Consider the following 13,212-nt stretch of genomic DNA (forward strand, 5'->3'; position numbering starts at 1 on the left):
CTCTTTCTTTCCTTTCTTCCTTCCTTCCCTTTCTCCTTCCTTTCCATTTTCCTTTCTTTCCATTTTCTTTCCTTTCTTCTTTCTCTTTCTCCTTTCCTTCTTTCCTTTCCATTTTCCTTCCTTTCCTTTCTTTCCTTTTCTTCCTTCCCTTCCCTTTCTCCTTTCCTTCCATTTTCCTTTCCTTTCCATTTTCATTCCTTTCTTCTTTCTCTTTTCTCCTTTCCTTTTCTTTTCCTTTCCTTTTCCTTTCCTTTCTCCTTTCTTTCTTTCTTTTCTTTCCATTTTCCTTTCCTTTCCTTTCCCTTTTCCTTTCTCCTTTCCTTTTTCCTTTCCTTTCCTTTTTCCTTTCCTTTCCTTTTTCCTTTCCTTTCTTCCCTTCCCTTTCCTATCCTCTCCTTTTCCTTTCCTTTTTCCTTTCCTTTCTTCTTTCTCTTTTTCCTTTCCCTTCCTTTCCTTTCCCTTTTTCCTTTCTCTTTCTTTTCTTTTCTTCTTCCTTCCCTTTCTCCTTCCTTTCCTTTCCTTTCCTTTCCATTTCTTTCCTTTTCTTCTCTTTTCTCTTTCCCTTTCTTTTCCTTTCCATTTTCCTTTCCTTCTCCTTTCTTTTCTTCTTTCCTTTCCATTTTCCTTTCCTTTCCTTTCCTTTCCTTTCTCCTTCTTTTCTTTTCCTTTCCATTTTCCTTTCTTTCCTTCTCTTTCTTTCCTTTTTCCTTCCTTCCCTTTCTCTTTCCTTTCCTTTCCTTTCCTTTCTTCTTTCCTTTCCCTTCTTTCTTTCTTTCCTTTTCCTTTCCTTCCTTACATTTCCTTTCCTTTCCTTTCCCTTTCCTCTCTTTTTTCTTTCCTTTCCTTTTTCCTTTCCTTTCCTTCCTTTCTTTTCCTTTTTCCTTTCTTTTCTTTCCTTCCTTTTCCTTTCCTTTTTTGTTTCCTTTCCTTCCTTTCCTTCCTTTCTCCTTTTTTCCTTTCCTTTCCTTTCCTCTCCTTTTTTCCTTTCTTATCCATTTTCTTTTCCCCTTTCCCTATCCCTATCCCTATCCTTCCCTTCCTCCTTTTCTTTCCTTTCCTTCTCTTCCCTCTTCCCTCCTTCCCTCCTTTCCCCTTCCCCTTCCATGGCTGGAGAATTCTGGGAGTTGAAGTCCACACATCTTAAAGTTGTCAAGGTTGAGAAACATGGTTCTAGAAGAAACGTATCAGATGGGAGATGCACCGTGTTCTAACTGAGCCATTCTAACCCTCAAATACCCCATTCAGAGTCTTAAACGGACTATCCTGAATCAGTTGATCTCACTTTGAAACAGATCTGTTAAGGATCCGAATCCTTGCAGTAAGGACAAAAAACAATAACAAACCGACAGTAAGAACTTTACTGTGTTTTTTCCCCCTCCAATGCCTCTGCTTGGCCTCTTTTGCTTCCCTTGAATGGAAGAAAGGTATTCCAGATGTTGTAATGCGGCACCTCTAGCAGATAAGGTGGACAGGGCACATCTCATCACTGGGACACATCGAGCCTCGTTTATTTAATTTAACGCAATGTAATTTCCTTCTTGATTTCCAGTCCCAGACCAATAAAAGTTAAATTAAGTCATTTTATTTATTTATGACTTCAATTTATAGGGCTGCTTCAACTTGAAACCGACTCTTATCAGCATGCAATTAAAAACCATAAAACCAGATAAAAGCGGACAAAACAAGCAGGAAGAAAAAACCCTCATCTAACAGGGTAATGCCCTGTCTTTTCTAACTAGCCATCCATTCAACAAATCCATGTTTATTTCCATCCCTCCCATTAGCAATCTCAATCTGGTAATATTCTCAAGACCACTATCATCCCCGTCACCTCAGATGGGTGAAAATGATTTTCCTGCAAAAGTCATTTTCCTGAGGGTCCTGTAGATCAGCAGTCACCCACTGGTGGTCCATGGGAAAATCTTGGTGGTCCGCAGATAAAATTATTTGCATTTTTGACATTGCACTAAATCCGGGGTCCACAAACTACGACCCCTGAGCTGGATATGTGCAATGAAGATGTGTTGCTGCAGAGAGTCTCCCCCTTCAGGGTCTTTTTGTGTGGGGCAGAAATTCTGACTTGGGGGCTACTTCGGCCTCCTGGTGGGGGGCTTTCGGCGAAGGCTGGAGGGAAGAGCCGCTGGTGGGGAAGAGCCGGAGGGCCTCGTTCCAGTGGGACCGCATCATGGCCTGGAACTGGCTGACCATCTCAGGCCACTAAGCTCCATGTGCCGGTACCTGGTCTTGCACTCCCGCAGGCCTTCCCTCTGCTTGGAAAGCCTATGCTCCTAGTCCTCAGTGAGGTGCTTCTGCTGAGCCTCCTTCTCGGTCAGATCCAGTTTGAACTGTGTTGTTTTGCCAACTCTTTCTCCTGGGGGCTGCTTAGCTCCAGCAACTGCTTCCTGTTGGGGCCCTAAGGAGCCTGGGCGGGCAGGCGAGGAGTGTCTGGGAGGGGAGGGGCGAGTAGAGGCTGGCGAGGCACCCCTTGATGTGAATGACATTAAGTTGGCCACACCCACCCAGTCACATGACCACTAGCCACGCCCACCCAGCCAGTCATTAGGCAGATCTATTAGTGGTCCGTGGGATTTAAAATTATGAATTTAGTGGTCCCCGAGGTCCGAAAGGTTGGGGACCCCTGCTGTAGATGGCAGTTTTGAAGCCCAGTCCATTTGGAACGCACCAATTTGCGAAAGGTTTGTCTTCAGTGGAAAAAGGGGATTGAAAAAAAAAATCCATAAGAGAGTATCTTTTTGCAGATGATAATGATGAGGAGGAGGAGGAGGTAAAGGAGGAGTCCCTGAAGGTTGCAGGAGGAGTTTTACACACTTAGTTTCATGTCTAATTTGATTCCTATTTTTAAAATCCCCACTGCAAATCGTCAACTCTCTGAATAATTTCCACAATGTAGTCTGAAATCGAGCTTCAGGGCCTGCCAAACCTTGAGTCGGATAGTTACGTAGTCAGATGTTTTCCCCAAAATACGACCTACTCAGAAAGTAAGTCCTAGCTTCATTTTTACACATGCACCCAATATAAGCCCTAATTAAGACCCTGCCCGCTCCAGGATGCATGGGTAAAAATTAAGCTACGGTGAGAATAAGGGAAGGGGTGGAGCTGCTCTACTACCATATTTTTCGGACTATAAGACGCACCAGAGTATAAGACGCGCCAAGATTTTGAAGGTGTAAATTTTTTAAAAAAGTTTTTACACTCTGCAAGCCTCCCAAATCCTCTGCAACGCCTTGTTTTTGTTTGTGAAAAACGGAGCATGCAGAGACTTTGATGGGCCGGCAGAGTGCTTCTGGGGGCTGGGGAAGGGCAAAAATGAGCAAAAAATGGTTCATTTTTCGCAAAACGGGCCCATTCTTTTGTGCAAAAACAGGGCATGTATAGGCTTTGGAGCTTGTAAGTGCTCCTGGTGGCTGGGGGGGCAACAACGAGCAAAACAACAGGCTTTTTTTGCTTGTTTTTGCCCTCCCCAGCCCCCAGGAGCACTTTGCAGCTCTCCCAAACCCTCCGCATGTCCATTTTTGCGAAGAGGGTGGGATTTCGGGAGGCCAAAAATGCTGCATTCAGTAAAGACGCACCCAGATTTTCACCTCTTTTTTGGGAGGGGGATGTGCGTCTTATACTCCAAAAATACGGTATTTCCCTTCAGACAGTTGCAGCCAGGCCTTGCCCACCTCAGCCCATTTCTTCTGCAGCTGGCAAGGCATTGCTGAAGGCCTCTGTAGTTGATAATAGAGTTCCGGATCGATCCGGAGCTCTGTTATCGGCTGCAGAAGCCTTCAGGAAAGCCTCCTTGGCCTTGCCAGAGGAAGAAGTCCCTGAAGGTCTCTGATAGCGGAAAAGAGGCCGGGGGCGACACATGCAAGTGAGGTGGACGACATCTCACCCCAAAATAAGACCCAGTGCATTTTTGTGGGTGCTGAAAAAAATACATAAGACGGGCCCCTCCACTCTTACGTGACCTAAATTCCCTTTTTCTTGGAAAGGAGCCGGGCTGTTTGAAACCGACGGCCCATTCATAATTTTATGGCCTCACCATTGTTCTGACCTCGGCTTCCCCCAAAAGCACGAGGAAGATTCCTGGTCCGCCAAAACCCCTTTTATTAAACGGATGTGAATTCCTCTCATTCACCTGCAAACAGTCTTTCAAAGGAATATTTATGCCCACAGACCTTATCTAGCTTGGAAAGCTGCCCTGTCAATATTTTCCAAGTGAGCTGCTGTGCAAAGAAAGACTTGGCACAGAGTCTCTGAGATTCATGGACAGATCTTCACACTCCTGAAATGAACTAATGACCGAATTGCTTCCTGCAAAGCCCCCTCCCCTTTCACCCTCCTTTTATTTCCTATGGGAAGGGCCATTCACTGTCTACCTGTGGCTTTAACTCCCAAGTCGACCCTGATTTCTAGCTGTTCATACTTCTGGCAGCTCTGCACATGCGCCGCTGGGAACAGGCTCCAGCTGTTCCTCTGCCTCACTGCTGTCTAGCTCCCAAGGCAGCTAATAACTGCCAGACGGCCCTGCCCCCCTGCCTCTGACGCAGAGCCCTCGTCCGAGCCTTCTCCAGCATCCAGGACTGGCCCTGTTCCTCCCCAACCTCCTCCCTGTCCGAATCTGCTGCCAGTTCCGCTAGCCACTGGCGGGCCACAACACTCATGTGGGATCAGCTGCAAAGAAATCAAAGGATGGGTGGAAAACTCTTGCGGCCGGCGGGCCTCTTCTCTCTCCCGTCCTGCCGTCTACCTTACACACCCGGGAAGCCTTGGCGGCCGAATCCACAGTTGTGATGTTTTGAATTCCAGCTGACCAGCTTTCTGCAATCTTCTGCCTTGTTTCCCATTGTCAGCACTGGCCAGGCATCCAGTTTGATGAGTCTCCTTCTTCTTCTTCTGTTTTTTTCCCCCTACCGCTAATTGCCTTCCACGTTCGCCTTTACCCGAATGAATCAAATCAAAATGCTTTTCCTGGAGCATTAGAGAAAGCCAGGGAAGAGTTTCTAGTTAATGAGCAGATGCTGCTAATGCAGGAGCCTTCGGTGGGGCCGTGCCAGGGCTCCATCTGCTCCATGCTTGCCTGGCTCTGGCACGCAGCCACGGCCTTGGTGATGTGTGTGTGTGTGTGTGTGTTTGGGGGGGGGAGGGAGACTGTTTGCTTTATAGCCCTCCCACCCTCACCCGTATTCTGCTTTGCACTACGGAAAGTTTTGTGCCACGGGAGAGAGAAGGCTGGACAAAAGAGCCTTCCCTCTTCATTGCTCCATTTAGGTCAGGGTGTGTCAAACTCGATTTCATTGAGAGCCCGCGTCAGGGTTTGTTTGACCTTGGGGGGGGGCAGGGTGTGTGTGGCCAGCTCGACATCATTCATGTCGGGAGCGCCTGTGGTGTGCCGGTGTGGTGTCAAGCCTGCAGCCATCTTTTCTTGTGGCTCTCAGGCCTGCCACCCCTTTCCATGCAGCGGTTCACCGACAAAAGGGCGAACGACAAACCGCGCCTGACTAAACCACGTCACTGATGTCATCAACAGGGTGACAACAGCGCGGAGACAGAAGCGCGCTGTAAAAGTAACCCTAAACCTAAACTTAACCCCTAACCCTAAACTAAACCTAATCTAAACCTAATCCTTAACCTAACCCTAACCCTAAACCTAACCCTTAACCTAAACCTAACCCTTAACCTAACCCTAAACCTAAGCCTAAACTACCCTTACCTTAAGTTAAATCGGCTTTCTTTCGACGCACTATTGTAAAGCGCCCTTCTTTCTCCGCGCTGGCGTTGTCGCCGCGTTGATGATGTCAGCGATGCGGTTTAGTCGGGCACGGTTTTGATGTTTCGCTCTTTTGTCAGGTCACGCATTATTCTACTGTGCATTTTTCTATGGTGGGAAAATGGGATTGGACGGAGTTAGATACTATGTAGCCATAACAACATTCTTTCTAGAAAGCCAAGGTCATCCTTTGCCTTGCCCTTCTGCACCTGACCGGAACTGGATGGGTGGAACTGCCAGCGTGGCAGTGGGAGATTGGGACCCATGGGATGGAGTTGTGGGTGTGGGGGAAAGATCTTGGAACTTTCAACTGGGTGGGGAAAACCGGGAAGCTTTCAGATTTGGGTTTTCCCAGATTTGCCAACATGGCTCTCTGAATAAATTGGAACTTTGAGCAATACTTTGCTTTGGACTCTGATTTACTTTTGGAGCTATTTGGAAACCCTGACAAGTGATCTGCCAGCAAAACTTTGGCCGTCTGCAGCCCTCCCAAACTCCATTTTCCGTCTAGCAGAGTCTTTTCCTGTTTCTAGGGTGGCCCCGTGGGCCATATTTAAGCACCCTGCAGCCGCAACTGGTCCCTGGGCCTTGAGTTTGACACCCCCGATTTAGGTTGGAAAAACGCAGAACTCTCCATATATTGGCAAGAAATGTAGTAGAGCCATGGGGCCCTTGGTTGCTCTATGAGCTTGGGTGGTTTTCTTCCAGACGTTTCATATGTCATACTCAACTAGGTAACATCATCATGCTAGAAGAGAGTGGGGTTTATGGCGAGGGAGGAGGACTGTTCTATGAGCTTGGTGGTTTTCTTGCAGACGTTTCATATTTTAGCTACGTTTGAAGTGACAAAAGTGGACTTGCGAGCAGTCCCTTGCATGTAACAATCATCAATAATCTTGTCTAGCCCCATTTCAGACAAATGGCTGTCCATCTTTTCTTAAAAACGTCCAGTGTTGGGGCATTCACAACTTCTGGGGGCAACTTGTTCCGCTGGTTAATTGTTCTCACTGTCAGGAAATTTCTCCTTAGTTCTAAGTTGCTTCCCTCCTTGATTAGTTTCCACCCATTGCTTCTTGGAGGTGCCTTGGAGAATAGCTTGACTCCCTCTTCTTTGTGGCAGCCCCTGAGATATTGGAAGACTGCTATCATTTCTCCCCTAGTCCTTCTTTTCATTAAACTAGACATACCCAGTTCCTGCAACCGTTCTTCCTATGTTTTAGCCTCCGGTCCCCTAATCTTCTTTGTTGCTCTTCTCTGCACTTTTTCTAGAGTCTCCACATCTTTTCTACATCGTGGCAACCAAAACTGGATGCCGTATTCCAAGTGTGGCCTTCCCAAGGCCTTATAAAGTGGTATTAACACTTGACGTGATCTTGATTGCATCCCTCTGTTAATGTTAATTTACTTACAATTACAGGGATTTGCTTAACAGCCATGGCAAATCAGCCCTAACCCACTTAACTCCCTTATTTAGGAACAGCAATTCTGATCCCAATTGTAGTCATAAATTGAGGACTACAAAGCAAGGTTCCTAAATATTATTAAAGGAATCAGTCCTGTTTTACTTCAAATGTGGTCACTGAATTTTAAAGGCTGCAGGGATCCCCAACCTTTCGGACCTCAGGGACCACTAAATTCATAATATTAAATCCCACGGACCACTAATATGATCTGTCTAATGACCGCCTAGGTGGGTGTGGCTAGGTGGTCATGTGACTGGGTGGGTGTGGTCAACTCAATGTCACTCACGTCGAGGGGCACCTCGCCCCTCCCCTCCCAGACACTCCTCGCCTGCCCACCCAGGCTCCTTAGGGCCCCCAACAGGAAACAGTTGTTGGAGTAAGCAGCCCCCAGGAGAAAGAGTTGGCAAAACAGCTCAGTTCCAATTGGATCTGGCCAAGAAGGAGGCTCAGCAGAAGCACCTCACTGAGGACTACCAGCATAGGCTTTCCAAGCAGAGGGAAGACCTGAGGGAGTGCAAGGCCAGGTGCCGGCACCTGAAGGCTCAGCAGGCTGAGATGGTCAGCCAGTTCCAGACGTGATGCAGTCCCACTGCAACGAGGCCCTCCGGCTCTTCCCCACCAGCGGCTCTTCCCTCCAGCCTTCGCCCAAAGCCCCCCACCAGGAGGCCAAAGCAGACTCCAAGTCGGAATTTCTACCCCCCTCCGACCCGCACAAAAAGACCCCAAAGGGGGAGACTCTCTGCAGCAACACAAGCGTTCATTGCACGTGTCCATCCCAGGGGCCGCAGTTTGAGGACCCTGATTTAGTGCAATATAAAAACTGCAAATAAATTTTCTGCAGGCCACCCATTGGTGACTGCTGGACTAAGGGTCTCCAAGTAAAATTCAAAATCGAATCAGTGGCTGTGGAACAAAGTTCAACATGCAGGTTCCCCCCCCCCCCAAACCGTTTTGGGCTCCAAAAGTTGGCTTAGTGGCTCATGGTGCTCTTTTCTTTTCTTTTTTTAATTGAAATTTTTTGAAAAAAAAAAAAAGGCTTTTACAAACATTTACCTCCCCCCCCCACCCTCCCCACCCAAACCCAACCCCCCCCCAATACAGGGCATAAATCTTTAACAAAGAGGTTCTAAAATAAACTTTAAAAAAGTTAGTATCATCTTTCATTTGAGCTTTAACTCCTCTTTTGTTAGACTAACTCTAAACAGATTATATCATTCCTCGCTTCTTCAGTCATAAACTATCTGGAATTTCTTAGTCCCGTATTTATTTTGAATATAGTGAATCCATCTTCTCCACTCCAGTATTTCTCGTCTGAATGGTCCTTGAGATATGCTGATATTTTAGCCATTTCTGCTAGGTTTGTGACTTTTAATATCCATTCTTGAATAGTTGGCAAATCTTCCTTCTTCCAGTCTTGCTGCCGTTATTAAATACAAAATCAAGTTAGTCTCTATAACAGTACAATCAGTAGTTATACCTAACAGGAATAACTGAGGGGTAAACTTTATCCTTTTTTAAGAACATTTTTGCATAATCCACCATATTTTTATCCAAAATGCTTTAACCTTTTTACAAGTCCATTTTCTTTTTCTTTTTTCTTTTTGTTTAAAAAGTAGGAGGACTTAATTTGCTTCCCTGTCGGGCGGCTGCTGTTCCATAGGCATTCTTATTTTTTTTTAAACCAGCTTAGTTGTTATTTACCTTTCAAACAATCAAGACCATTACCATTAGGTCTCGGAGTAAAATTGGAAAAACCCAACTCCAGGCGGCACGACGACTCCTTTGGGGCAGTTTTATTCGGGCCTTTTTGCATCTTGATGGAAGCTAATTGCGATTTTGGCACTGTGCTCTCACAAAACGGCTAATTGTTTAGGCAAATAGATTAATTTAAATATGCATTCCCTAATAAAAACACACGCAACTCCCCGCTACCCCCCCAAAAAAATGGCTTCTACGATTGTGCGCTCGCTCCCCTGACGAGGCGCATAAATATTTAGAGGCAGGGCCATTAAATAACTCCTGAGATTGCTGGCGCTATTTCGCCACGCGGAAATGCTTCGCGGGCAGGGAAATAATCTTTACCAAAGTGCACATAAATAATCCTCTAAATTTGCTGGGATGCCATCTCATTATCCTTTTCCTTGGCTTTGCCATCTTTCAATGGATGGAAGAAGCATTTGTATGCCAGCGGGGGTGCCAATCCAGCACTCCCTGATGTGGCTTTAATCTAACTGACAAGGAACTCTTTGACCTCGCTGTATTCAGCCAGGCGGAGACTTTATGGTCTGGCTTGTTTAACCCATCCTGCGTTTCAGGTGTGAACCCGAAGGAGCCGAGGTGGCGCAGTGGTTAGGGTGCAGTACTGCAGGCCACTTCAGCTGACTGCTAACTGCAGTTCAGTGGTTCCAATCTCACCGGCTCAAGGTTGACTCAGCCTTCCATCCTTCCGAGGTGGGTGAAATGAGGACCCAGACTGTGGGGGCGATATGCTAAACCGCTTAGAGAGGGCTGAAAGCCCTATGAAGCGGTATATAAGTCTAACTGGTATTGCTAACCCAGGAGCTGTGTTCTGTCCACCTGTGTCGTGTCGTTTGACTTAGTTTATTTAAAAGCCCTGGCTTGATACAGGTAGACCACCTCAACGTCCGACCACCATGGAGCCCAAACTTCTGTTGTTAAGTGAGTTTTGTCCCACTTTACGATCTTTAACAGATTCACAGATGACCTTGTAGGTCATCTAGTCCAACCCCCTGCCAAGCAGGAGACCCTACACCAGGCAGTCCAGTCTCTTCTTGAAAGCCTCCAGTGATGAAGCTCCCACAACCTCTGAAGGCAACTTCTGTTCCGTGGGTTGATTGTTCTCACTGTCAGAAAACTCCTCCTTATCTCCAGGTTGAATCTCTCCTTGTTCAGTTTCCATCCGTTATTCCTTGTCTGGCCTTTGGGTGCCTTGGAAAATAGCTTGACCCCCTCCTCTCTGTGGCAGCCCCTCAAATGTTGGAAGACTGCTATCATGCCTCCCCCAGTCCTTCTCTTCACTAGAATAGCCACGAGTGAATCGCTGCAGTTGGTAACTTGGTAACCTGGTTGTTAAGTGAATTTCCTCATCGACTTTGCTTGTCAGAAGGTTGTAAAAGGGGTTAGGTTTAGGGTGTGAACCAGTATATCTCCGAACTATATCTTGTGGGTGATTTTTGTCCTTGTAGGGCTGGCAAGTAAGTGACTTTCAGGACCACGGAGAGCAGCCTGATAAGCAAACGGATAAGATAGGATAGGATAGGATTCTTTATTGGCCAAGTGTGATTGGACACACAAGGAATTTTTCTCTGGTACATAGGCTCTCAGTGTACATAAAAGAAAAGATACATTCATTACGAATCATAAGATACAACACTTAATGATAGTCATAGATTGAAAATAAGCAACCAGGAAACGATCAATATAAATATATAAATAGAAATAAATAAATATAATATAAATAATATAAATATAAATAAATATGAATAATATAAATATAAATAAATATAAATATAAATAATATAAATTAAATAAATATGAATAATATAAATAAAATAAATATAAAAAATATAATATAATAGGATAGGATAGAATAAATAGAGCAAAATAAAATAGAATAGAATATAGAATAGAATTCTTTATTGGCCAAGTGTGATTGGACACACAAGGAATTTGTCTTCGGTGCATGAGCTCTCAGTCTACCTAAAATACAAGGTGCATTCTTCAAGAATCATAAGGCACAACATTTAGTGATTGTCCTAGGGTACAAATAAGCAATAGGGAATTGTTTAAGATTAGATAGAAGATAGAATTCTTTATGGGCCAAGTGTGATTGGACACACAAGGAATTTATCTTGTGGAGACCAATTTGAAACATTGAAAAAAAGTTTCTTCCCTTCCAGCAGAGAGGTGTCATTCTGGAGACTAGAATCACTCCTGCCTAGCAAAAATGTAAAAAAATATTATTGTCATTGAGTAGAATCTGGCATAATAAACAAAAGCTGCAACATTTTAAAGCCTTCATATGGGAAGGAATGGAGACACTCATTTCCTGCCCCCTTTCTTCCACTGATGGAAAAGGTTGGCAGTTTGGCAGTTCAAATCCCTAGCGCTGCATAATGGAGTGAGCTCCTGTTACTTGTCTCAGCTTCTGCCAACCTAGCAGTTCGAAAGCACGTAAAAATGCAAGTAGAAAAATAGGGGCCACCTTTGGTGGGAAGGGAAGAGCGTTCCGCAAGCCTTCGGCGTTGAGTCCTGCCGGCCACATGACCACGGAGACATCTTCGGACAGCACTGGCTCCTCGGCTTTGAAACGGAGATGAGCACCGCCCCCTAAAGTCAGGAATGACTAGGGCATATGTGTGAGGGGAACCTTTACCTTTACCTTAACCTAACATTGGGAAATAATAACCAGCATTATATCCTACAGGGAGAGATAGGTTGATATCTATTTTCACAATTGTTCTCTTTTTGGCATGCAGGGTCAGTTAAAGTGTGGAGCCTGTTGGTCGGTTCTGAGCCAATCCACCGATACCAGCACAACCAGAAGATTCAAGCCATGGCCCTTTCGACTGAGGGAGCCACCGTAGCGACCGCATCCGGGTTCCAGGTCAAAGTAGAAAGTGCCAACGACAAAGGATACTGGGGAACCCTGGCTGAGTTTGAGATTCAGAAATGGGTGAGTCTCTTTCTTATCCACAGGAAAAGCCCTTTAAATGTGTCAGATTACACCACCTTTGACCAATGACTGAAGATCAATGCGCTGTGCATTGGATGATGGAGCTGTTGGCCCGCCAGTAGAGCTGGCAGCAGATTCGGACAGTGAGGCAGTTGGAGAGAAACCTGGGCCAGTCCTGGAGTCTGGGGGAGGCTCTGATAAGGACTGTGTGTCGGAAGCAGAGAGGGGGCCAGGGCCGTATGCCAGTTCAGAGTGAGGCAGAGGAACAGCTGGAGCCTGTTCCCAGTGTGAGCATGTGCAGAGCTGCCAGGAGAAGGGAACAGCTAAAGAACAGGGGCCGACTTGGGAGTAAGGCTATAGGCGGACGGTGAATGGCCCCTCCCAGAGGACATAAAAGAGGAGCGAAAGGGGAGTGGAGTTTGCAGGAGACCATTAGTTTGCTTCGTTGGCTCATGACTCTTTGAGACTCCTTGCCAAGTTTTGCAGATATCGGCCTGTCAGCTCTCGAAGCCAGATAAGGTCTGTGACCATAAATCCTCCCTCGAAAGACTTTGCTGGATGGGAATGAGCAGAATTCGCAATAATTTAATAAAAGAGGTTTTTGTCGGGACGAGGAGTTTGCTTCATGCTTTTGGGAAGCCTCGGTCAGAACAGGAGCGGGGACGCAGCTCAAAATGAAAAAGAAAGAAAGGATCAGTAGAAGAACTGTTGATGGGCAAAGTTATTTGAGGCTCAACCCTCTCTTCAATCGATTAACTTTTTGCAGGTTAGCTTGCTCCGTCTTATGCCTCAAACCTCAGGCTGCCCAGCTGCCGTAGTAGCGGCGGAGGACGCCATCTACTTCTTGAAAGAAGGAGGGCCAGCTAAAGTCCTGCATTGTGTCTATGGCCAGCCGGTCACATGCCTGGACGTCTCGGCCAAGGAGGCGGCATTCGGAGTCAGGGGCCAAGGCTGGCTGATCAACGAGACCAACAAGGTACCTCAGGTCTTTAATGCCATGAAACGTTTGATCTTGGCTTCTTTATGGTGCGTATGGATTGATTAGCACTTAGCATTTAGACTTATATACCACTTCATGGTGTTTTTACAGCCCTCTCTAAGTGGTTTACAGAGTCAGCCTCTTGCCCCCAACAATCTGGGTCCTCCTTTTACCCACCTCGGAAGGAGGGAAGGCTGAGTCAACAGGAAGGAAGGAAGGAAGGAAGGACAATAGCAATAGCACTTAGACTTATATACCACTTCATGGTGCTTCCCTGCCATCTCTAAGTGATTTACAA

General features: G+C 46.0%; 1 protein-coding gene across 1 annotated transcript in view; it reads left to right on the forward strand.

Annotated features, from left to right (window-relative positions):
- FBXW8 (F-box and WD repeat domain containing 8) overlaps positions 1–13,212 on the forward strand; it is a 65,341-nt gene that overhangs the window by 36,795 nt on the left and 15,334 nt on the right. Inside the window, 2 exon segments of the mRNA XM_032230058.1 lie at positions 11,739–11,935; positions 12,702–12,911. Of these exon segments, the coding sequence (XP_032085949.1) occupies positions 11,739–11,935; positions 12,702–12,911 (407 nt within the window).

Source organism: Thamnophis elegans, chromosome 13 (assembly GCF_009769535.1).
Source record: "Thamnophis elegans isolate rThaEle1 chromosome 13, rThaEle1.pri, whole genome shotgun sequence".
Classification (NCBI taxonomy): Eukaryota; Metazoa; Chordata; class Lepidosauria; order Squamata; family Colubridae; genus Thamnophis; species Thamnophis elegans.